At 37.1% G+C, this 26,112-nt stretch overlaps 4 protein-coding genes across 5 annotated transcripts; 2 read left to right on the forward strand and 2 right to left on the reverse strand.

The window, feature by feature from the left end:
* Positions 1-1,661: 1,661 nt before the first annotated feature.
* On the forward strand, positions 1,662-4,936 carry LOC114748634 (probable protein phosphatase 2C 5). The gene is given in 9 exon segments (XM_028937073.1): positions 1,662-1,872; positions 2,580-2,833; positions 2,974-3,145; positions 3,232-3,449; positions 3,529-3,636; positions 3,721-3,846; positions 3,938-4,150; positions 4,152-4,171; positions 4,377-4,936. Coding segments are annotated over 8 exon segments (1,287 nt in total). The 5' UTR covers positions 1,662-1,872; positions 2,580-2,623; the 3' UTR covers positions 4,597-4,936.
* A 740-nt stretch (positions 4,937-5,676) lies between these two features.
* Positions 5,677-6,670, forward strand: LOC114748633 (uncharacterized). The gene has a single exon (XM_028937071.1). It carries the CDS (start codon positions 5,817-5,819, stop codon positions 6,648-6,650), a length of 834 nt encoding a protein of 277 aa, XP_028792904.1. The 5' UTR covers positions 5,677-5,816; the 3' UTR covers positions 6,651-6,670.
* A 1,503-nt stretch (positions 6,671-8,173) lies between these two features.
* Positions 8,174-11,959, reverse strand: LOC114748637 (pre-mRNA-splicing factor 38). The gene is made up of 7 exons (XM_028937078.1): positions 11,682-11,959; positions 11,004-11,329; positions 10,358-10,479; positions 10,086-10,176; positions 9,731-9,860; positions 9,522-9,592; positions 8,174-8,781 (listed from the first exon to the last, which is right to left on the reverse strand). Exons 2-7 carry the CDS (start codon positions 11,291-11,293, stop codon positions 8,358-8,360), a joined length of 1,128 nt encoding a protein of 375 aa, XP_028792911.1. The 5' UTR covers positions 11,294-11,329; positions 11,682-11,959; the 3' UTR covers positions 8,174-8,357.
* A 3,602-nt stretch (positions 11,960-15,561) lies between these two features.
* On the reverse strand, positions 15,562-25,137 carry LOC114748636 (topless-related protein 3). 2 transcript variants are annotated; one of them, XM_028937076.1, is made up of 25 exons: positions 24,781-25,137; positions 24,380-24,559; positions 24,168-24,281; positions 23,123-23,281; positions 22,790-22,964; positions 22,563-22,686; positions 20,901-21,016; positions 20,626-20,758; positions 20,413-20,522; positions 20,130-20,199; positions 19,986-20,059; positions 19,814-19,909; positions 19,643-19,735; positions 18,825-18,952; positions 18,473-18,707; positions 18,214-18,381; positions 18,033-18,116; positions 17,553-17,705; positions 17,366-17,476; positions 17,070-17,249; positions 16,860-16,988; positions 16,664-16,759; positions 16,364-16,546; positions 16,098-16,273; positions 15,786-16,002 (listed from the first exon to the last, which is right to left on the reverse strand). In XM_028937076.1, exons 1-25 carry the CDS (start codon positions 24,858-24,860, stop codon positions 15,786-15,788), a joined length of 3,384 nt encoding a protein of 1,127 aa, XP_028792909.1. In that variant the 5' UTR covers positions 24,861-25,137. The 2 variants fall into 2 exon arrangements, with proteins under 2 accessions (XP_028792910.1, XP_028792909.1); XM_028937077.1 differs by lacking the exon at positions 18,033-18,116 and having other exon boundaries at positions 15,562-16,002.
* Between the last annotated feature and the right edge of the window lie 975 nt (positions 25,138-26,112).

A 26,112-nucleotide genomic window follows, 5' to 3' on the forward strand; every position in this document is an offset into this window, starting at 1 on the left:
ACGTTCTCTCCTGTAAAAGGATTAATGAAAGACAACCTTGGAAAACATTGGTAAAATGGTAGTTTTAAAAAAAAAATGTAAAACACAAAATTTTAACTATTTTTATTGCGTATGAGGAACTTAAAAATAATTTATTCGAAAAATAGAAAAAAGCGTCATATTTATAAAAGCATGGAATCTGCAATGATTTCAAGGTTATATTAATCGCAAAAATTTGAAATAGTCCTTAAAAAGATAAATAAATGAAAGGGTCAAAAGGGACGTTTTATTTTTGCCCGAAAAAAGAAAGAAAGAGGGCGGGAGGAGCGGATTAGAGAGGCGGCGGAGGCGGGGCGCATGGGCACGGCTTGAAACGGAAGTTTCAGGAAGTTGAGAGGCGGGGGAAGGCCCCAGCAGCGAACGGCGACGCAGATGATGGGCTTTCCAGCTGGCTCCTCATTGTCACTGTGTGGCGATTCTTCGGAGCCATGGGCGGTCCAGCCCACGTGGCTACGTCACCCTCTCTCCCACTCTCTTCTTCTATATTATAAAATTAGAATCATAATTTAGGGCCTGTTTGGATATTCTGAAACCGTGGTTTCAGAAGCACTTTTCCGTAAAATAAGGTAACCTCCTCCACATATTTATTTCGTAATCCGTAAAAACACTTCTGAAATCATGGTTTTATTTTTATCCAAACACTCCTTAGTAGAACAATATGAGACGAAAACAGATAAATTGGTAGTCTGGTTGTAAGAGACAATCAAAGGCCAATAGAAATCCTTTTTTTTTTTTTTGGGGGTGTTTTCACAGGCCTTTGACTTTTGCAGCTCTCTCCCTTTCCTGCCCTTTTTTGCATTCTCCAACTCACTCCCTGCCATCTTTTTCCCAACTCTTCTCTTCTCCCTTCTCAAATTTCTCGGCCTAAACTGCTCGTGTTGTTAAAAAGATTAAAAAAAAATTATAAAATTTTTTTAATAACATTTAAACAGTCTTTAATGATAAATTTCAAAATAAAAAATGATAATTTTTAAAATTTTAAAATTTCAAATTTTATTTTTTCTTAAAGCCTCATTATAATTCTTCCAAAAGATAATTTAACTATATTGATAATTCAAAACTAATATATATACACCCACACATGAACTTTTGTTCTTTCTTGGCGCGTGTGTCTATATAGTTATATATATCGGGTAAAAGAAACTAGACAAGTGGAGGGTATTCCCACTACTGCGCCTGCCACATTCAAAGGAAGATTTTGCTGAGATAAATCTTCATCCCCTTTCATATTCACGGCATCCTCATACAATTTTTTGGGCACAAACTATCCAATTAACCCAAACTAAACCCCAAAATATTTCAACCATTTTGTTTCAAAATATTATTTTTATAGTTAAAATATGAACAACGAATTTTAAATCCTACCATAGATCTCCGGTGTTTAATTAGAAACACATATTATGTGAATCAGCAGTTTATTGCGTTGGCCGAAATAAATAAAGTCACCGAATACTTACCTTATACGAGGGCATTCATCGAAGCTCAAAAAGCGAAATGTACGAGGGTATTTATGTAATTTAGAGCAAGGGCATTGTGCTTCCGTATATTACCACGAAGACTAGGACAAAAATGTCACTATCGGAATCCTCTGCCCAAAGGGCCTCTTTTCCGCGTTTCCTCTCGCCCTCTCTTTCTCTGGATTTCTCTACCAATCATATCACAGGCAAGCTCTCTTGCTAGTTGCTTCTCTCTGTTTTGGGCTACTAGGGTTTATGAGCATTTGATCTGAAGCTCAGCTCCTGGAAATGATTCTAGAATTGGAGGGTTAACATGTATGATACGGCCAATCCGCAATGTTGAATCGTCCGCCTCGATCTGCTGCATTTCTCACTTGTGAGTTCAGTTTTTACCTTTTCCCTTAACTTTATCATTTTCATTCCGAACTTTCATACCAATTGATTCTTGTCTGAAGAAAATTATAAAATGCTGCTCAAATCCAACCAATCACGTAGGACCCTTCGATGGATTTACTACTATCCTTCTCCTTTCTAAAATGCAGCTTCATTGGTTTGTGGATATACATGTCGTAAGATGGAATATTTTCGGAGCATTCCGAGAAAGTTGTTAAAGTTTGATTTTTGTGAATTAGAAGTTGGATGCGTACTTGTGATATTTGTCAATGCCTTGGTTTGAAATTAACTGTTCTGGCTGAATCATCCGATCATGATTTATTCTGATATTTCACTTTGCCCCAATAAAATTGACTTAAACAGAGAAGTTTTTGCGGACCTTGTTTCGGGGAGTATGGTTTTGTCTTTTATCTAAATTGTAATGTATATCACCAGTGTTCCATGGTTTTAGATTTATGTCCCCAGTATGGCATTCTGCTTCATAGGCGGCTGAAATTAATGGATCTTATTTTAGAACTAAATCATGCGTGATGGTATACTTAGGTCGTTTCATAAGCTGGATTTCGCCATTTCCTTTCCTGTGGAAAGTACTAACAGTATAAGCCCTGACCAGGAAGAGAAGCCCCGGATCATTTCGATCTACCAGCAATGATATCCCTGTTAATGATTTATTTTATGATTGATTATTAGGGTTTCTTCAGTGGGTTTCCAGAAATGTTGAATTTTAGACCAAGATGAGTAAGACAGAATTACCAAGGACGAAGGCGCCCCCGGTTCCTTTGGCAACTTTGATTGGCCGCGAGCTCCGGAATGAAAAAGTTGAAAAACCTTTTGTGAGGTATGGACAGGCTGGCTTGGCAAAGAAAGGGGAGGATTACTTTTTAATCAAGACGGACTGCCAGAGGATTCCTGGGGATTCATCAACACTGTTTTCTGTATTTGCGGTATTGTTCAATCTTCGTGTACTTGTATTATTATATACGTTGACTGGCATTAGCGTGTCATTTCTTCTCTATGACCAGGCTGATTACCATTTTCTCTCAGCATTTGTTACTGATACTTACTATTGGCTCTCGTTTGGCAGATCTTTGATGGGCATAATGGTATATCAGCTGCTATTTTTGCAAAGGAAAATATACTTAATAATGTCATGAGTGCAATACCACAAGATATCAGCAGAGATGAGTGGCTTCAAGCTCTTCCTCGGGCTCTAGTTGTTGGGTTTGTGAAAACTGACATAGAATTTCAGCAAAAAGGTACGAAGGCCTCCAGTTATATTTCATTGTGTGGATCCTCAGACTATTAACGCATGCTCATTTTGACAATCTAATTTTGTTTACAGGCGAGACTTCTGGGACTACAGCAACATTTGTTCTGGTTGATGGTTGGACTGTCACTGTTGCATCAGTTGGGGATTCTCGATGTATATTAGATACCCAGGGAGGTGTAGTATCTCTTCTGACAGTTGATCACAGACTGGAAGAGAATGCAGAAGAGAGGGAACGTGTCACTGCTAGTGGTGGTGAAGTAGGAAGACTCAATGTATTTGGAGGCAATGAGGTATGGCACAATCTACTTCATCCTTTATAAGCAGGGCTTACTTGATCTCATTTGTTTTAATTCCTGAATATGTATACAGGTAGGACCCCTTCGCTGCTGGCCTGGCGGATTATGTCTTTCTAGATCGATTGGTGACACAGATGTCGGAGAATTTATTGTGCCAATTCCCCATGTTAAGCAAGTAAAGGTGAGGCAGTTTTATTCTTAAGAGTATATAACCTTGAGCTTTATGTGAAAGTACTGAGTTTCAAACATTTTCTTGGTTACTCAGCTTTCAAATGCTGGTGGAAGACTTATCATAGCTTCTGATGGCATTTGGGATGCCTTATCTTCTGATATGGCTGCCAAGTCTTGTCGGGGTCTACCTGCAGAGCTTGCTGCAAAGCTGGTAGTTAAGGTGATGCATACTAGGTGCAGTCTTTCTATCATTTTGAGAGGCGTCCAATTATGTTCTTGTGTTAATGCTTTGCTGTTCCTCCTTTCTCCAGGAGGCTTTAAGGTCGAGGGGACTGAAGGATGATACAACTTGCCTTGTTGTAGACATTATTCCTTCAGATCATCCTGTATTACCACCAATTCCGAAAAAGAAACATAATATGATAACTTCACTTCTCTTTGGGAAGAAATCTCAGAACTCCACTAACAAAGCTAGTAATAAGCTGTCTGCTGTGGGAGTTGTAGAGGAGTTATTTGAGGAGGGTTTCTGCAATGCTTGCAGAAAGGTACGTTACGCCAGTAACAGATGCTTTGTCCAGCCCATAACTGCTGCATTTAGATCTGTATACTATACGTATTTGCGTAATGCCTGCATCCATGCGTTTTGTGTGACAAGTGGTAGGATGAAAATTGTTTTTGCCTCTCTCCATACAATTTGGATGGGATTGAGTTTTAAATCTTGACTCTGCAAGTTTGTTGCTGAAAATGCAGGCTTGGTAAGGATTTTCCTTTGAATGCAAACTCTGGGATTTTCCGTTGCGCAGTCTGCCAGGTGGATCAACCTCCTGGCGATGGTTTATCAGTGAACTCTGGCCCTTTCTTCTCGACCGCATCTAAGCCGTGGGAAGGTCCGTTCCTCTGTGCAAACTGCCGAAGGAAGAAAGATGCCATGGAAGGGAAAAGGCCTAGCAGACCCACAGTGACAGCATAGTAATTGTCTAATATTTTAGTAACATAGTAAATATTAGTATAATTTTTGCCTGGCAGTGTGAGCATGTTTGGTTTTACCTTTTTGTTGGTGGTTGAATACCACAGATGTGAGGTTGAGATGGTTTGATAGGTGTGTTGGTGGTTGTTGTAAGTTTTGATTCTGGCTTGTGCTCAGCTGTTGGACCGACTGACAACAAACGTGGTCTAGTAGATAAGTTCTAATGGTGTGTTTGCTAACGGCTTGAATCTGTAAGTAAATCCAAATTGAAGACAGCATCGCGATATGTTTCTCAATAGTACATGGGTCCTTTCCATGTAGAGAGATTGATTATGTTGAAGTACACACAAAAGTCACCAATCTCTGCAACTCTTCTCTAGTTGTACCTGTCATGAGATCTTCTGTGGCCCCCATGCGACAATGACGTAGAAACCAAAAATTACTTCTCATACTCAAATTAAAGGATACAATAATGAACAATAAATGCTGCAGGTGGGGGAAGAAAATATCAAGTTTTTCAAAATATGATGAATAAAGTTGCGAGTCATGAATAGAATTTGATATATGATAAAGCTCACTTGTTTAGTTATCTAAATGTCGACCACAAAAATGAGTAATTAATGCCGGACTAAAGGCATTTGATTAATTTTAGTAGATTAATACAGTATTAAGATTAATTGGCTAACACGTAATTATCTGAGCTGAGTTGTTATATATTAGCTAGTCAGGTTAGTTGCCACGCCAGATTGTTGGGAGATATCATCGAGGCTATTAGGCGGACTTCACAATGTTCCTCTGCATGTATAAGTAAGCTGTATCTGGCTCGTTGTCGCACTGTTGAATAATAATCAGCACATTTTGTTCAAATTTTTCTCCCTTGCTCAACCTCCTAATCGTCCTCCATGCCTAAAATTGCTTCATTTGGAATCAGATATATCATATATATTTTTTGAAATAGAAAACAATTACTAATGGGCCAATCTCCTACAGTTTAAAGGTCCTAATTCCTTAATTTTTCCCAGAGGAGGTAATACACCAGCTAATAAATCGAGATGAAATAAATAAGAAAAATTTACTTATTGTAAGACGTGGGGCTAAATTACCTGAGCATTTGAAGAGAATGAACCTTGTAAATCCCTCGAAATAAGGCATTATTCACTCCCACGTCTCTACCGTAATTTCCCACTTCTTAACTCCATTGTGCAAGTTTATAACCCACAATAATGTGCTTCAAATTCCTCCAAGCTCAACACAACACGATGGAAGAAAACCCAAACGCATGCAAGAATCCTATTGCTGCAGCTAACATTCCATCAAATTCTTCTTCGTCTCACTTCATTAGCATCGCCATGCGCGATCACTCAAAGCTAAGCATGAAGATTCCCAGGTTGATGGACAAAACCATGCACAGCAGAAGTCGAAGGACTAAACGTGGATATCAGTTTCCGAAGAAAGTTGTGTCAGTCTTCTTCTCCAGCTTGTTTGGAAAGAAGAGATCACTGGGTACAAAAGACGAAGATCATACTGAGTCGGAGAGTTTTTTAGGAAGGAGCGACTCCCAACATGAGAAAGAGAAGAACGTTACTGCAGAAGGAAACGGTTTGGTTCATGAGAATCAGCGAATTGTAGGTCCGTTATCTCAGCTTATTGAACTTGAGCTTGACGATGCTCTGGAGCCTCACGACGCAGAGGAAGGAAAGCAAGAACACGGAGTTCTTCCATTAGCAAGTTTTGTTGATGGAAACAAGAGTCATAATGGCGAAGCTGCGGGAGACCGTACAGATGTTGTGAGCGGTTGGGGACTGTTGAGGATCAAGGTAAGATCATGCCGCCTGGTTAGGGTTGTGTCGAGAATAGTCACCATTACGAGTTGGCTGAAAAAGAAAGCAAGGGAGGAGGTTGAATTGGAAGACGATGGGAAAAGAGAAGAGGAGGAAGAAGAAGCATGTCTGTGGAAGAAGAGGATCCTCATGGGAGGGAGATGCAAGCCGCTGTATTCTTCAGGCGGCTTTCAGTACGATTCAGATGGCATTTTAATCCCGGATCTATTTCTGTGACCCACGCTCTTCTTTGTCATTCGCAAATCGCAATCCTCCTTTCCGAAATGTTTGATATCTACATTAATTCTTCGATACTGGCTTCTGCTTCAAGGGGGCGCCTCGCCTTACACTTGTTAGCGATGCCTCAATTAGAATTCAATCTCCACTCCTTGCTTGCTAATGATGTACTTCGTTGGATTTTCCCACAAACTACACGATACTTCATTTTAAAGTCGTCTTTTAATTTCTGGCAAAAAACATTCTTTTAATTTCATCTCATTGTCCTCGTTAAGTGAATTTTGAATTTTTATCATAAACATCTCTTCAAAAGGAGACGGCAAACAAAGTAGAGGACCAGGTGCTCATAACCCATTTACCAGCCATAAAAAGTAACACCGACTTAACTAATTTTTGTAATTAAAGTTAGAGTGAAAATCAATTAGTGTAATACGATTTATATTTAGATAGGTGCTTATAAAAAGTCAGTTGAAAAAGTTAAGTTGTTTAGATGATTAATAGAAAAGTTAGTCTAGTTGTAAAATAACTAAAAAAAATATGGACTTTATTAAATAGTAGTATTTGAAATTTTATGTTTTTAATGTGATAATAATTTTAAAAAATACGTAAAATTATTATGATAAGATATAAATAGTTTATTTGTGAAATTATAAAATAAAAATATTTGTTACTGAAAAAAATTTAAAAACACATAATAGATAATTAATTAAATATACATAATAGACCCATGAATAAAAATTAAAATTTATTTGGTCTCTAATTAAAGTAAATGAAATCACATAACTAAGTAGATCATAAGCTTTGCACAATTTTTTTATAAGTCAGTTAGAAAAGTTGATCCAGATTACGTTGGATAAGTTAGTTAGAAAAGTTACTTTTTTCTATAAGTTAGTTAGAAAAAAAGCCACATCCAAATAATTTTCTGAGCCACAATAAACCATAAACCTCAATTTCACGTTTCCTTATGTGTTTTTACCATTTGCAACGGCAATTCAAACGAGGCCAAAAAGTTACGAGCTCAGTACTGATATTTGGTCTATTAAGAAAATAGCTACTGAGCCAAAAATTAAATTGAAGCTGTATCCAAAAAATAATTAAATCGAAATGGGAACAAATTTTTTTGACTAAAAAACATTTTATCCTTTAATTTTATACAAAATTTCAATTTAGTTCTTTAATTTTAAAAAATATACTTTTTATCTTTTAATCCTAAATTTTTTTAAAAAAATAACATTAAAATCAATAAAACATTCTCAAATACTAATATATTTAATTTTCAAAAAATGTATGATTATTATAAAAAATCAACATTAAAACCTAATAATTTTAGGATTAAAAAATTAAATACATACTTTTTAAAATTAAGAACCAAATTGCAACATACAAGTTAAAAGACCAAATGTACACTTTAATCTTTCTTTTCTTTTTTTTTCAGTTTTTAACTTCTAATTTTTCTTCAGATATGAACCTGCTAAAACAGACGATAAATCATCAAAACAAGCTGATTTTTATATAAATACTTGTTCAGATATAAATTATATTATACGAATTAACTTCTATCCCAACTTGAAGTTTGTCACTTTTGCCAACTACAATCATACAAGCTCTAGTAGCCCAGTATAAAACTCAGCAACGGCCACTTCTAGTATGGAGGAACATTTTTTGTTCAGCACATATCACACAAACACAAGGAGACAAAGGAAGCGGTCAGGGTCTCAGGGGTTTCAACCCGAGAGCAGCTCGTAACTTGTTGGCTTCAGCAATCTCAGGATCAGGGTGATCGGTCCCATCGTCCTTCTTCTCCTTCTTCTCCTTCTTCTTCTTAGGCTCTTCACGACCTGCACCACCATCCTCACGTCTGCCATCTCCATGCCTTCTACTACTCGGACTCATGCTACTCCGTGCATGTCTCTTCCTATCCCTGCGATCTCTGCTCCTACTCCTGCTCCTTGAGTGGCTTCTTCGTCTCCCTCTCTCCCGATCCCTATCTCTCTCTCTCCTCTCCCGCTCCCTCCCTTCTCTCTCTCTTCCATACTCTTTTTCTTCCCTCACACGATACCGGTCCCGGTCCCGGTCCCGATCACGGCCTCGCCCTCTCTCTCTATCATAATCTCGGTCATAATCTCTATCCCTGGCAGCCAGACATCCAAAAATGCAAATTCTTTTAAGAAAAAAGCACTGATCATGATAACACCAATTCAGAAGAAGACTTGTAAACCATTGAAAAATCACCTCCCCTGACTACTAGTAGTTTATGCACGTGACTGGAAAATAGGGGTAAAATCAATATGACAAACAAATGATTTCGCTTTAACCCGTGGCAATTAATTGACCATGTTTAATGACTCATTCAACCACTGTCGCTCACCACCATGAAAAGCTTTTCTGACAAGAAATATGCAATTCCCTAACAGATCAATTGATTAATTCACATGTTGATGTGATCACATGGAACCATATTTAAACAGCAATAACAATGTCTGATCCATCATACTTCTCGCTGCACACTGTCAGTGCAGAGAAACCTGGCAGGATCACAATGTTTTACTCTAGGAAGCAGTTGTGCACCACAAATGGCTATGAATGCCACAATGGAAATAGAAATATGACTTTAAACAGGGTATATGTTGGGTAACTTCAGAAACAGCTTCCGTTACATTTTAGCCGTCTTTTTGAACAATAAAATGCCTGTCATTATCGCAGCAATCATGGAATAAAACGCAAATTATGCTTGCATTGGACATTTAAACCCAAACCCAGCAGATTAATTTATGGATAACGGAAGAGCCAACAAGAATTATACTCCATTCAATCTCCTTGACTAAACTAACGTGTCAAGCCATGCAGATGCTTGCAATGAGTAAAAGATACCTGTGCCTATGACTATCACGTCTTCTATCTCTATCTCTTTCCCTTGTGGGACTTCGACCCCGATAGTAATCCTGTTGAACATTCAATAATCAGACCAAAAATTAAAACCACCTATATTTGACTTAGCATGGACAAGGAAGAAGGAAAGAAAGAAAAATGATAGCTTTTTTTTTTTTTTTTGGGTTATTAAGAAGGGAAAGGGAACACACCTTCTCATAGGCTCCATCTTCAAGCTCATCAACAGGCTGTTCATTTTCCTCTTTCTCTTCTTCCTCCTCAAAATCTTCTTCAAGAGCACTACGTCGAGGTTCTAAGGCATCAAGGGATTCAAGAGTCCACCTATGAAATAAGAGAAGACAAGATGGAGAAAGATAAATCACAACCCAAATTGAAAAACCAGCTCTCGAAATAAATAATACTTAAAATATCATTGCAACAAACTTTTCATATAGAAATTGCCTTAGTTTGACAAGAAAATTTTTTCAAAGGTTTACCAAACAAGTTTTTCAAATTCAGAAATAGATAATCACATGGAAAAGTTATACTCGAGAAGTTAAGAGAAACCTTTTCTTAATTCGAGGCAAAGCAATATCGCAGGAGTAATCTTTTGTCAAGAGCTCATCAATAACCTCATCCACATGTGTCAAACTAAACTCTGAAACATCAAGAACAATTAATTTGCCCAAATTGTGAGTCGCAATAAGCATATGGTATAATAAACATATTGATTATAACTGAGATGGTATAATAAACATATTGATTATAAACTCTTCCAGTGCCAGAACTGGCATAGAATTATAAGGCAGAAGCTTTCATATTTAAGTTTAAAATCTTACGGCCATCAGGTAATTTTCGTCTGAGTTTTCGGTAGTCATTGTATAGGGGCTCCAAATATCGATACACATCAATATCAGAACCAGTAAGACGCAGATAAAAAGCACCAAGTATTCTCACATATCTGCAGCCATATTTTAAAAATAAACAAAATGAGAAACTACTAAAAGAAACATGCATCAATAGGCAAAATATAGGAAGGAAAACGAGAACGTGATGTGACACTATATCTGATTTATTTTCGAAGACGGACATCAGTGATTCGGTGCCATTGTAAATTTCTCTCTCTCCCTTTTTTCTTAGAAGTAAAGTTGAACATGGTCCAAGAAGAGCACTGCAGTCTTGAAATAGTTAAATTATTTTTGTGCCCAGGAACACCATATAGAGGTCCTTCAACGGCAACACAAGCATCAAAATAAGTTTTTCAAAACTATGGTTCCTAGGCTCACTCCCAAATTTTCCTCTACCAATTGCAGGTAAAGACACACTAGATCTAAATCAGCTCAAACTCATTCTCCAACTCAATTTACAACGATTTTCCAAGTAGATAATCAAGATAAAACAGTTACTTCTCCAACAATAAGCATTCAAGGAGGGGGGAAAAAAGATGCCAAAGTCATGCAAGGGAAAAGAAAAAGGTAGAAGTACTTGTAATCCTCATTCTTGATGAACTCGATAACAATTTCCTTCTCAGGTTGAATCTGCAACATCTTCATAACAAGACACATGAAGGGCGTGGGTTTGCGGTTACCGCCATAAGTCCCACCAAGATATTCAAGCTCCATGGCTTTGTCCACCAAGGTCTCCGCAGTCAAACCAAAACATTGTTCTTTCCAATAAGTGTTCTGGTAGATCTTCGATCGGAGAATCTTCTCCACTAGATTCTGAGGATTTGTGCCTCTGATGCTTCTAGCTGCTGGGTCCGTGCGATTCGCCATTTATGAAGTTCTTCACAAAGGATTAGATAAACCCTATTCCATAAAATTAACCAAATACAGAACAATGATTAACGACCAAGAGATAGCAGTGTTGTACAATTCTTTTACTTAAAAAGAAAACTGCGTCAAAATTAGTGTCTACCAAGAACGCCTGAACTTCACAAAAAAAAAAAAAAAAAAAAACTGCTCATGAGCTGTAGGACAAAAATCCCTACAAGGGAAAGAACAGTGAAGAAGAATATAGTCAAATACCAGAATGTTAATTGCAGTACCTTTATAATGTTATTCTTTAAAATAAAATTAAGAAATCAAAACAGAATTGCTTTAAAAAGGCCCGTTGAAGCCAAAACAACGAGTAACAAGGGGAGGGTGCAAAGAAGTATCAAATGGCATACCGTAAGCGTGTTGATTTCAAGCCATGACTGCAAGGTGCGATGCAGGTTCAAGCGGCCAACAAGCTCTCTGACGATAAGGCAATGTACGAGAAACTTGCGCAGGCAGGGAAGCCAGCCAGAGGAGGGAAGAACAAGCGGAGATAATGATGAAAGGCCGTAAAAAGATAAGAAGAGGAAGAAATGTCCGCGAACGGGAAAGAGCGTGAAAAAGGGGGATGCACAAGATATGTAAAACCCTAAAATTGAGAATTAGGGATAACGAAAGACATCTAGGAGGCTAGTGCCGCAAAAGACGGAGGCTCGAAAATGAGCACCGACTGTGGATCTATTACAGACCGATGATATATTAAAATGCGTTATTATTATTTTTTTATTATAGTTTTTGTCCTTTTATTTTATTTTAATTTAATAAAAGTATTTAAATAAAGAAACAAATTAATTGAGAAACTCGTCAAAACACTGACTCAAAATTTGATATGAGGGAAATAGAGAAAAAGAAAGAGGAGAGAAAATTTTAATGAACCTAACTTAAAAAATTGGAAGAGCGGGATTATAAAATTTTAATAAAGAGAAGATATAAGATAAAAAATTAATAAAAATTAATTGAAAGTTTTTAATTCTATTTTTTAATTTTTTTAGATTGAGCTTTTTAAAATTCTTCTTCCTTTCTCATTTGATAAGTTGACATCACGTATATTACAAATTTTAAAAATTCACTTAATTCATAAATTGACATATAATATAATATTGTTTAGAATATTTTAAGTAAATAATGTCATGTTTATTATAATTATTATTTAATTAAATTTTTAAAATTTATTCAGATTAATTAAGTATCAAGTGAAGTAAAGAATATGATTTAAATTTAATTGGAAATAATTAAAAAAAAATCATCTCTAATCACAAGAGACAGCGTACATGGGGTTCACACAAAAAATACAACATAATTCCTTGAACAGGCACGAATCAGCTCCAATTGGAATAAACCATAAAATGCAAAGGGCAGTGCCTAATTAATTAGTAAAAACAACATTCCCTGGACAAGAAGTCCAAATCAATCATCTAAATGGAATTTTATCTTTCTTTTCACTTTCTCATGCCAACTCTGAAAAAAAGAAGAAGAAGAAGAAGAGTTTTTAATCCTTTCGCATTTCCTCTCCATAATCACGTGTCGTCTAATTGGAGCCTGCTAGCAAGAGTTTTTTTTTCCTTTTCCCTCCCGGGTACAATAGTAAGAGTTAAACAGTTAATATGATTGCAGCTTGAACCTCATCATCAGCAGGGGAAAAAAAAAACTCGGGAATGCAGTAAGCAGGCCATGTACAGTTAGTTTAATCCTTCGGACCTAAGTAGAAAACTTATTTTATAATGTAAATTATATTACAAAATATTTCTTATATTTAGGATTGAAAAAGTATTAGAATCTGCTAATATGATTTCTTCTTTCAAGACAAAAGTCCTTAAGCATGATTTTCCCTCAAATGAAAAAATCAAGGCACACAAGACATGCAGAAAAAGGTAGAATTATTAGTTTGTTGTCATTGTATGCAAGTTAAGGTTTTCCTCGGGCAAAAAAAAGTGTTTAATATACATATTCTTGTATATGTTCTATTTATAAGTTGAATTGCGCGAGAAATCTCGGAGGATTCTAATCAGTTCGTTTCTCTATATACAGAAGGATCGATGTACACACAGATTTGGACGGCCATTATGACATATATGGTACTCCTCCGGTCCTAATTATAAGACCCAATTGACTTATTTGAGGAAATTAAGGAAGTAAGTTAAGTTGGTTATTTATAATAAATAAGTGTTGTCATTCCTAAAATATCCTTGCTAATTAAGTATATTGGCTAAAACTATCATTATTAGAAGGATTATCTTGGAAAAAAAATGCATAACTATAAGAGACAAAATGGATTGGGTCTTATAATTAGGACCAAATAAAAAGTCAAATTGGGTCTTATAATAAGGACCGGAGGAATAATTACTTTTGGACCAAGCTATATAGCCTAACTGATTGGTCTCTGGTACTGTCGACCTCTCTTCCATATATTTGACCACCACCAAAACCTCGTCAATTCCCGCCACACCAACCGTTGCATATCTTGATCGCTTTTGCTTATCCACTGTGATATTCATGAATTGGAATTCGTGTTTCGTTATATTTCTTGTGAACTTGTCCCTTCTCGCTGCTTCCCCGTTGCAATATGTGGACGTTGTTGCTGGCCAAGATGAGAATGTTCGCTTCTGGCGGAATTATGGCCTTCCATGGGTTTATCGACGATCCACAGTGCAAAGATTCTTCAAACTATTGGTGGAACGCGCCCAAGTATGCGAGTCTTGACCCTCTTCAGAAGAAACTCTACCACGAAGTCAGAAGCAAGTATATGGTCTATGATTATTGTGCTCACAATCCCATCCCTGAGTGCCATGGTGGGGACCTTTAGTAAACGACTCATGAGTTTCCCTGTCATAATGATCGTCCGTACGATTATTGAACCATCCATCTCTCAGATTTGTTGCATGTTCCATCAACTTACTCGCCATTAATTTGGAATTGTGAACTATTGGTCTATTGCACCTTGTGATCAAAATCAAGGTGTAGCGTGTGATACGAATAGTTGTCCATGAGCATCAAATAAGAAAATTAAATACAGAAAAAATCATACAAGTCATTTTTATATTTATATATCAAGTTGTATTATTTATATGGGTAATTTATATATCAAGTTGGTCATTATAACTTCTTCATCCGCAAGTTTCTGCTATCTGCATATGCGTCGTAATTGCAAAACAAGGCAACTACCACATCTAGAAACTATGTTTACCTCCAAATTCAATTATCTTCTTCTTCTTTTTCCCGGTAAAAAGGCTATTTTAATTATCTCTAGCTAACAAAAATAACTTCGATTTAAGCTGTAATAGGACGGGTTAGATTCTCTCATATCCTCTACATATAGCAACACGCGTAGTTTAAATAATGACGTAAAACGAACACACTTGCAATTAAAGCGGCAGGTACTGTCTCCGATACAAATTTTTTTTCCATGGTGATTAGCGGAAAAAAATCAAAAACAAAGTCCAAGGCTTCAGTAACTTAAAATTCATAAGCATAGACAAAGGGCAATTTGTGGATAGACAATAGTAATTAATAAATGATTATGAAATTTGACCCAAAAAAATGATTGTGAACAAGGAAGTCTGCAGGCAAGTTTTAAAAATCTGTTTACCGAAACAATCCAATCTTTAAATTAAGGTAAAAACATCGAACGCTTTCAATTGGACAAACCTTGTTGGCTCTTTTAATATATATTTATTAATTTATAATTGTGCGAAATTTATGTGCCAAGAGCCGCAGGAGTAAGGGCTTAGGCGTTGGCAAATTAATAGAAGGGCTTAGGCAATTGATGCCTCGCGATCCTTAATCTGTCATTCTCCGGAAATGATTTCCGTAACATTTTTTTTTATTTTCTTTCTATCCATTTCAGCTCAAACTTCACCAATGATTCGCCGCTTGTTCTTTCGTCAACTTTCCTCACTCAAGCTTGTGCATGATTTTTTCGTTTGCCGATTGAGTTTTTAGTGAGCTTCATCATTAGTAGTCAACTGCCGATTTTAGAGTAAGAAAATGCTTCTCTCATTCCCGAATAACCCTAAAATAATAATGTGATATTATGGGGAGGGGAGTGGGGAGCGCAAAAGGCCCTCGTTAAATTTTGATTTTTGTTTTTCTGCCACAACCGTTAAATTTTGATTCATTTATTTATAATTATAAACCGTTGAATTTTTTAAAATTGGCAAGGAGATATTAAACTTCAATTTTTTTTGGGGCGTCCAAAGCAGCAGGGTATAACGGCCCCCTCACCAACATCAGTAACCAACAAGAGATTTCATTATAATATATCAATATGGGAAGAGAATTAACATATTCACATTACAAATAACCAACGCAATTACAAGTTGACTACAATACAATACACAAGTTTAGTACATGACCTGAACATTTACCCATTTTATGTCCAAGCTGGTATTGACAAGAGACAAATGGGGGAATCAAAATCTAACATGATTAGACTAGAATGATACAATGAATCTTATCTTTGTGCCTGATCAGGAGTGTGGATATTTGAAGTAGATGACTGCCCTTGCCTACCGTTTAGCACTCCATTATCTACAGGTGGAGTAGATCCCCATTTACCATCTGATTCAGAGGGCTCTATTACTTTGACGGATCCATCGGTCAACCCAACAGCCAATTGGTTGGGTTCTTGTGGATGAGCTGCAACCACGAGTGGGTAAACAGCTTGGCTTCTGCAAAAATTAAGCATGACTTAATTGTCTGATCGAAAAATGTTTAATGCTAAATATCATAGAGGTGGATTCAATCCATTATTCCTGACACTTACCCACTTAAAGCTGCCTGTGACAAGTATGCTGATGGAGCAATACGACATCTTAGCCTCAAGCTATCAGCATCAAAGACCCCAATGTTACCATCAAAGAAAGTAGCATATATTAACAGACTGTTGCTTGAATAAGTTGCATATGATATGGGAGCAGGCAGAATATCTTGTGGAAGCCACTGCAGCACAAAATCAGATAAGCATATCACTATTTGGATTCAGTCAGTCAGTCACTAGCAGATCAACTAATGCCAGAAGTAACCTCCTACCTGTCGAATGCGATCCATCTTGGAAGCATCATATATTGCCAAATGAGTCTCATGGACTACCAATAAGCGGAGTTGATCAGAATGGAATTGGACTCTAGTATCACCGACTGGAGACTTTCCCGCAGGTAATTGTATTGTTATTGATTTTCTTTTCTCCCATGTATCAATGCTCCACACGCAAAGCTGAAAAAATAAATGAAATTTTAATAAATGAAAGGTAAAAGCATTGCACGCAGACATGCCTTAAAAGTATAGTACTATGAACTTCTGTAATTGTATAGATAATGTTAACAGACATACTTGGGCATCAGCACCAGACGAGACCAGTATGTTAAGATTGGTCGAAAAGGCTAAACCAGTGATACGCTTCTGATGACCCTTCAATTTCGACTTGACCTAGTAATACATCCAAAAGAAAAGGAAGATATCTATGATTATAGTAAACAAATAGCATATCTCAGGTTGGAGAGAGTAAGCAGCCAAAGATGGTAATCACCTCATCCACTCTAACATTGTAAATGTGAATCGTTGAATCCTCCATCCCAATGGCTATGATGTTGTTATCCTGTGGGTGGAAAGACAGGAAAGTCGAGGCAGGAGGTGGTGGCATGAACGTTGTCATTACCTGGGTGAAAATAAACGGTGGTTACAAATAAGCACCAGTAAAATTTGAAACGAAGATCAGACATCTACATCAGATACAGACCTTGAATGTCATCATGTTAAATAATGAAACCTTTCCACCACAGGCGGACATAACATAAGAATCATTCTTTGAGAGTGCAATGCAAGGAACTGCTTCTTCAAGGTTGACACCAGAAATATCATTGGTCATAAGAAGACCACTGTTGGGTTGCCAGTGTTGAGGAACAACACTGGCTGTGGCCTGAAATCATCTAAGCATCATTAATCGATTCACTGCTGAGTTGGAAGAAGAAATAAGACACGTAACAGAAGGGTGGCAAGGAAAATTAAGTGAACCGATTATTTGATAGATGGTACCTTCCCAGTAGGATTTTGTTCATTACGAGTCCACTTCCACAGTTTCTGAATACCATTTGACCCAAGTGCCAAAACACCAGCACCAGAATTTGTATATAAAAGTCGAACAACCTACACATGAATACATAAGCTATGGGCAGGACATGAAATTTGTCAAAGAAAAGGTGATCTAACAAGTTCAACAAACCTTGCTGGAAGCATCTGCACTCTCGGGCATTGTAACTAACCGACATTGGATAGCATCCGAAATTTCAGATAGCTGCCATGGTTTAGTTCTATCTATCACATCTTCCATGGTTCTAGGCTTCTCCAAACTCAGTCCCATAGGGTCAACTCCATTCTAAATTGATAAAGTCAAAATAAGTTAAGACTTTGCTAACAAGTATTAAGATGAAGCACCTCAATCACACAAATATTACAGAATTCGGGAATCCAAAAGACGGTACTCCTTGCTAGGGAAATGCAGAAGGTTATTAAGGTTTTTATAACATAGGAGAAAAAGATCATGTCAGTTTCATGTTCTTGCACAGTGAATCTACAAAAATGAAATATCAAATCCACGTATTTATATATTTGCTGGGTCTTATCATTAGACTATGGCATCATCATAATCACTGTGCCAACATCATAATCAATTCATGCAAATTTAGGCAGGCCAACTTCATACAAGGATTGGAGATGGCCTGACAGGCGAGTTCCTCTCCACTTTACAGTTGACAGGACTGACATTTACAGCAGGGGAGCCAGAAACCTAGATAATGGAAACAAAGTGGGCAATATATATAAATAATTGGACCTAAATATAAATTTTCAGAATGAAGAAAAAGTGGGGGAAAGCATTAGCCCACCTTATTTGCAGTTGATTCCATCGGAGATCTCAATGCTTCAAATGCTGGAGTTTCCACTGCCCTTAAGGATCTCAGACCAATAGCATTTGCCAGTACCTTGATTCCATTGTCCGCAGTAGTAACAGCAAGAAGATTTCCTTCCTTATTAAATCTCAAACGTGGCAGGCTCTGAATACATAGGTGCAATAAAATAAGGGTATCTTCAGAAAGTGTAGTTCTATTTGGGAAAGATTAAAACAGTTAAAAGCCGGATATTGACCTGCAGTCCACCCTCTGCATCAGTGCTTGTGAGAACACTAACAATGTCCATATCCCAGAACCTTATCTGGCCATCTTCACCTGCAGCCAAAAAGCGATTTTGGGTTGTGTCAAACTGCACAACCCCATTTGATTTCTTTCTGAACCCACTATACGTCCTCTTAATGGCTCCTTCACTTTCATTCCATTCAACTAGGAAAGATTCTCCATTTTTACTTGTTCCACAGGAAAACAATCTAGAGAAATGGGGGAAATTTTAGACGTTAGTTAGTATTATGTCATGGGAAAAAATGCCAATAACCAGGGAATGCAAAACTTATGGAAACATGCATCCCTATCTGTTTCCAACTTACCTACTTCCATCAGCACTGTAAAGCATTGTGGTGCAGCAGTGACCTGGAGCATCATAGTCAACTCTGGAACCCATGTGATCATACAACCAGGCCTTTATTTTTCCATCAACAGCAGTTGAAAATATAAACTGCAAAGTCAAAAACAGTTAACTTTAATGCCGAGGAAACCACAATTGACTTGAAAAGGCTGGCAGTGCTGATTCCACGCATAGCACATGTAACCAGTTAGCTCATGGGATATTATTTTCCAAGAAAAGAAAACAGGAGAGATTAGAGAATTGAAATGAAGACAATGCATCTGGGCTAGGGTCATGGACAAGCGGTACTTGATGTGAAATTCTGCAGTAGCAATACCATGGTCATATTCCACCATAAATATTCCAATACAGGATAAAATGTGGGATACAAAATTTCATTACTGACTGGTTTGTGTATAAATTAGGGACTAGAAAAGAATATAAGACAGACGTCAACCATAATGTGCATACGTGTGTGATCCAACAACAGTGATCCAGTGGCATTGTGTATTCTGCTGCCTATGAAATGATATAGTTAAGAAAGAAACCATCAAATAAGTTTGCTCTCCATGACATGGTATGAGAAATTTTTAGTCATTAAACATAAGTAATCTGGAAGAAATGTTGTCTCGAAACTGAGTTATAGTGAAGGCCATGCAGATCAGAGCCTCAAACTTGACATGCCATGGACAAACGTGCAATTTGATGCCTGCTATAAGTTACTCAACTAAGCCAGTTAAGAGGCAGAAGTGCCTGAAAATAACAGGTTTCATAGTCATACAAATGATTTATTCTTTGTACCTGAATGTTCTCTTTGTGATGAGGACAGATGGAATAGACAGGTGCTTCATGCCCCTCAAAGTTGAATAGTTTTCGTCCATTTAACTCCCACACCTATCAAAAAGTTCTTCTTTAGAGAAAGTAGATGGATATTTGCAGCATTAAAAACAGCAATGAATATTCTGTCAGCACCTTTATCATCTTATCATCACCACAGGTCAGAATACATAGTTGTTTATTTGGATGAGCAAATGCCAAATCATTCACGCCACCAGTATGGGCATCAATCTGCATTAAAACAAAGTGTAACTTAAGCTGCACTATGAAATTTTGATAGTTTAGGATTTTGAATACAAAAGCTCACCTCCAATCGTTGGCTCAGCTCATTTGACCCAGTATAAGCATACAAGTGAACCAAATGTTTGCTAAATGCAACACCTGCAGCAAGAAATCAATTAGATATTCACTCCGGCTCAAAAATGTCTTTAGAAAGGGCCAAGCCACATACCAACATAATTTCCATCTGGGCTCCACATAACACGGCTGACGGAAATTGGTGCTTCTTTGGCAGCAGCTGCCTGCAAAAAACCGCAACTTTTAAATCTTTAATCACTAAAACAACTAGCATAATTTAAAATATTGACCTTGTTAACTTAAGCTAGAGCTTTTTTTTTTTTTTTTGGTTCATATTGTATACATCATTTAAACTGTCCAACTAGGAGTCCTGTAAAAGTAAGGACCATTTCAAGGAATGGGGAAAAATATTACATCATTTGAGAAATGAAACAAACCTGAAAAGGCAATGAGCATGCAGATAGATCCCATATCTTGAATGGCTTTGAAACCAACCTCTCCCGTAACCCAAGTTCCCATAGGGCAATTTCACCATTAGTAGAACCAACTGCATAATGGATAATATTTATCAATAGAAGAAGCTATGTCAAAATTCTATGAATATTTAAGTAATGAAAAATTTTCATAAGTAAAACCATCATAGGCAATACCAAGAAGCAATGTCTGGTGTGAAGGATGAAAGTCCATGCTGTTAACTGAGGATCCTTGATGCAGTGTCATTGCCACTGTTCTTGGTAGATCATCCAGTGACCAAGAAGCTTGTCGAGCAGTAGGATAGGAAACCTGAACAATATAAGTGAATCATCAGAACGTGAACAGAAATTACAAAGTCAGGAAGCCCTGTGCAGCCTAGTAGCAGAACAACGTGTGGCATCATGAGATTATCCTATGTATAACAAATCAAAAAGAAAGTCATTGAAATTACCTCCTCTACAGAATGAACAGGCCGAAGCCTTTTCATTAACTGCTCGTGATCGGGATTCTGATAATCAACCATGCCAGGGGCTGCCGGAGGTGTTCTTGGACGTTTCAAGATGGGTACTGTTTCAAGAAAGAGTCGGGAAGTGTTTAATACCCTCTTGTAATGTGAAATTATTAAACAAAAGAATATATTTTAAAGTGTTAGGACATATCGACCTTGCCACTTAGCATAGTAAATGCCACTGTAATAGCAACAACATGAGTTAAATCTTCTCCTTTTTTTGGATTTTTTTTTTGGGGGGGGGGGGGGCTTTAGAATGCATACAAAAGAAGGATTTACCACTTATATATTAAATTGGATCCTCTCCATACGGTAATATCAAGTTTTCTCTCAAATTATATCTCAACCATCAAGTTCATCTTATTGTAGTCTAGGAATTTGGAATTACATAACTGAACTTAACCCTTTCAAAATGATATGTACCGTCTTAAATGAAACGGTGCGTTTTGATTTAGAAGAACACCGTCTCTAATCTAGACTGCAAGATAAATTTTGATAGCCGAAATGAAAGCTGGAGAGAAAACTAGATATTATGGTTAGAGAGAATCCTAATCGGGTAAACATACTCGCATTTACTCTGGATTTCCTCTTAATATCATACAAACAGTATTTCCAAAATATCTTAGCGCACAAAAAGCCTATAATCTCAACCATAGACACTTGCTTTTACCTCTTCTACAATTTCTTATGGAAAACATAGCACATCTGATGATAGAAGTGGAAATAGCTGCTTACAGTACCTAATAAAGGTTAATTAATAGTAACGACCTTGCATGCACAATGCTAGAATGTGATATTGAAAGTTATGGACATTCTTTGTTTGCATATCAGTTACAAAATAAAGATGATTTTTAGAAAGAATAACTCTAGAACCCTGAGCTCTTGTTATATGATAAAACTAACATAATTTATTTTCCCATTTGCAAGTTGTTTTGGAAACAAAAAAAAAAAAAAATCAAAGCATGCTCTTAACTAAACTACATTACTCTTTTACTGAAAAGCAAGACTAATTTAATTAAGGACACGACCATTAAACTAATGAGGTAATACCTTCATCAACTCAAACCGGTCCAATTTCGATAGCCATTTTTCAAAACCTTTTGGAATCCTGAATTGGAATATCAGAAAAGTTTGTTGGGTGGCACTGCTTCTTTTAAATACATGTATAGTTCAAAATGGCTGCCATAAAGCTTATTCTAGCCTAGATGCCATTAGGGCCTCAACCCATAGGTGTACCACAGAAGGACCCGGCCTAGTAGATTTCACCCAAGGCCCACTTGACAAAACAATCAGTTACAGGGGGAAATGCAAGAGCAGAACAGAATTGACTGGAGACAACTTGACTTCTTCTATGATTTGGCTACGGAATTTCTGTGCATGCTGCTAAGTTGGAGAATAGTTTTTTAACAAGTACCAACATTAGGGATGAATTAACACTGAGATTTACCTATTTTCACCAAACCAAAGAGAGTAACATGTCACAAAAATAATAAAGTAGCAATGTTTTTCATCAACCCAATGTCACTGGGGGTCAAATTGGCACTATCCCCAGCTATAATACTTTGAGTAATATCGATATAGTTCCATTGATATGTTATCTTTAACCTTGATTCTGGGCAACAGGCATGGATGAGGCAGTAACAACTGCTGCTTGGACAGATGATGAAGCAGAAGCATTGGCCATCCAACCAGCTATAGAATTAGCAGAAGCTGCAGCAGGTGGGAAGGACTGCAGCAAATAAATAAGGACCAAAAAATAATTAGGCATTATGGTGAGCACTATTGAAACACATGCAAATGTAAAATAATGTTCAAGATTCATGAGATCATACACCATGAGCACTAAGTGATGTGTAAACAGCGGGCTTTGCAACTGCAGCGACTGGAAGATTGACAGGTGTGGGTGTTAGAGGACCATTAGGAGGTGAACATGTGTGATCTGTAAATAAAGTCTTAATATCCGGGTTTGCCCTTGGATTTTTGCAAAGCTGGTGCTGCCAGTTCAAACTGCATTCATTGATAAGGGCAAAAAAGGAATTGAGAAGAGAAATTGAAAGTAATAAAAAGCTAAATTACCAAATCAATATACAAGAATACATTAACTAAAAAAATGTTTCATCCGTCAAAAGGGATTCTACTGTTAATCCAACAAACAAAGCATCTACCTTTGATTGATTAATGTCCTCAATCTCGATGATTTAAGAGTAGGGAAGAGAAGCTTATCACGAAATAGAGGATTTGCTTCTATCAATTTTTTCAGCTCTATCAACATAATGCTTCGAGCTGTTTTAGTGTCACCATACTTGGCCAGCTGATCATTCTCCCTGGTATTTTAAAAAACCAGGAAACGTGAGAAGTTAAGAGATTGTATGCTTAAATAATTAAGTAGACCTATCTGAAAACAACCCCCCCCCCCGGTTCATTCTTAAATCTCAGTATTGGAATTCCCTGTTTCTCATAAAAGAAAGAAATATGAGTACGGTTAGTAATAAAGGTTCTGAATTGAAATGACTGCCAATGCTGCAGAAGAAAAGTCATATTCCCATTTATTCTTAAATCTCACCATTTCACAAAAGAAAGAGGGATGACAATGTCAATGACTGAGATTAAAGGTTCTACAACTTAATAAGATACCACACAATTCAAAACGTAACCCAGAAGCAGGGCGCCCTGTTTAATTTCAATTTGTAAGGAGCAAATCATAAACTAGACAACGCAGCAAAATCCTGGCAACTTCTGAATTGCCAGTTGCTATAAGCATGACCAATTTTCCACCAGACTAAAAGTCTGGTGCAAAAATAAGGTAGTAATGATTGTCTGTGCACTGGGGCTCACATTTAAAAATTTACAATAGTCAATTTTGCTTTTAAATTCCATTCTCGAAATGAGCACTTAATGCTTTTGAATAATTAATTTAGAGAGAATTAAAAAGTTGAATAATTAATTTATGACATGCTCCCTACATCTTTATGAAACTCACAGAAATGAAACTCGAATTATGACTTTGCCTATTACATTACTTAAGCTCAATAAGCAAGTTACTCTATTGAGTAGAGCTCTTCTCAAGACTAAGAACATTAACATAATAATCATTTTATTTTTTTGGCATTACCTCATTGATGAAATGATGAAATATATAATGAAATTGGCAATAGACAACATATACAAGCATGGCACGATAAAAAAAAAGTACATTATTCAAGATATTACCTGAAATTATTAAGAGTTAACAGCTGGGTAATTTCTTTATACAGATCCTCATTGAAAGTGGAGAACACCTTTAAATCACTTACTAATATCTCAACAGCCTTTGCCTTGTCTTGCCTGAAATTTTAAACACACGGTCGACAACAGAACACTTGAAATTTTACAGTATGGATAGATACTGTGCCAAAACTCAACAAACACACAATAATTGATACCTATCAAGCGCTTCCAGATATTTTTGTTTTCTGATTTCAAAGAAAATCTTCATAGAGTATCGATTATCATCAACTTTAGTAAACCCTGACAAGTACTTCTCAACCTCTTCCCATTCTCCAGCCTGGACTTTTTCCTCAAAGTACTTCATGTTGAAGAAAAACCCAGACTCCTTCTCAAGCCTGCAGCAATTTTAAAAAAAAAATTGTAAGAGGAAAATGACCAATCCTTGGGATACCAAAGAAAAAAATTTATAGGGAACACACCATAGAACAAACGAAGAAGGTTCGGCACAAAAGAGAGAGGGAATCTTCAATTTATTTTTATAATTTACAAATGTTCTCAAATCTATCACACAAATTTCCCAGAAAGAGGCAGAGGGAAACAAAAGTAAGGGGCTTACTTGTGCACAGACTCTTTGAACTTCTCCTCCTCCAGAAATTGGAGAATGAGGAACACCAATTCTCTGCTTAGAGAAGACATAGCGACCGCTCAAATCTAAAAACACAACGATAATTTGGATATTCAATCACAAATACACGACAGGTCGAGCCAAAAGAGCAGAGGCTTCGGATTCCATGAAGCAGAGACAAGTCAGGAAGCGTACATCCAGACTCAGCACGACTCAACTCTAAATCTAAACTCACACGTACTCCTCAAACTGAAGATCCTCGAGAATTTAGCTTGTTCAAATTATACAGGCCCGAAATTTGAGAATTTCTAGGGTTTGAAAGGCTGCGGATAAGAAGAAGAGAGAAACTCGGCCTCGCTATCTTCGATGCGTTGTACAGGGGTCTCGCTTTTTCTACTGACCTATCAGACATAAGTCCCATGACTTATGTGATAGGCATTGGAACTTATCATGGTAAGCTATCATTGCGTGAGCGATAAGAGAAGTAGAAAGCGAGTTGCGGAATCAAAACCACAAATTCAAATCTAGTGAATATTCGCTACACGCGTCCAGCGGACCTTCCTTTTGTACCGTCGCTTTCCCTTTTGAGTCCCCATTTCATGAACTCGCCGCCCATATTCTCGCGATAATATCGGGGTCTCGTCTTTCGAAGGGTGACCCTACGCGCGGCCAGAATTTCCTCCCGGGGCCTACATCTTTTTATGGGTTTCTTCACTCTCCTGTCCCTGGCGACCCCTATCTTTGTCAGGAAGGCGCTACTAAAGATTGTTCCGGGTCCAGGCCAATCAATGATTTTAGTCAACATCATACTTGACTTCAGTAGTAACATATTTAAATTTAATTTTATAAATAAAATATATTCTTCCTTTCTTTAGTGGATAAAATATGTGAAATCGCAAAAACATAATATTTTTATAAATTTTAATACTTTGACAATTTGAAAATAAAAAATAACTTACAATGAACAATAAATTTTGAGGAGGAGCAAGAGCATTCATTAACTAGGTGAGACTGAGAATTGAGGGGATATAAGATTACCCATTCGGGGTGGGGCCCATAGACATCGTCAGCAAATGTACGGTCCGTCGCTTTCAGAGAGCGCCAAAAATGAGTTCACGTCCACTCAGAAAAACAAATGACTTCACGCGCCCAGAACGTGATGGTACGCACAATATTCATCAGTCTGACAAGCGAGAGAGAAAAAGTTAGTTGCCATTATTTGTTTATCGCGAATTTTCGTATATCAGGTAAGTTATCGTGCGTAACTGAGAAATGGTTTGTCGCCACATGGGCATTTTTTGTGCTTACTTTCCACCCAATTAT

This window comes from Neltuma alba, unplaced genomic scaffold (genome assembly GCF_004799145.2).
Source record: "Neltuma alba isolate B1F8T4 unplaced genomic scaffold, ASM479914v2 tig00005769_pilon, whole genome shotgun sequence".
Classification (NCBI taxonomy): domain Eukaryota; kingdom Viridiplantae; phylum Streptophyta; class Magnoliopsida; order Fabales; family Fabaceae; genus Neltuma; species Neltuma alba.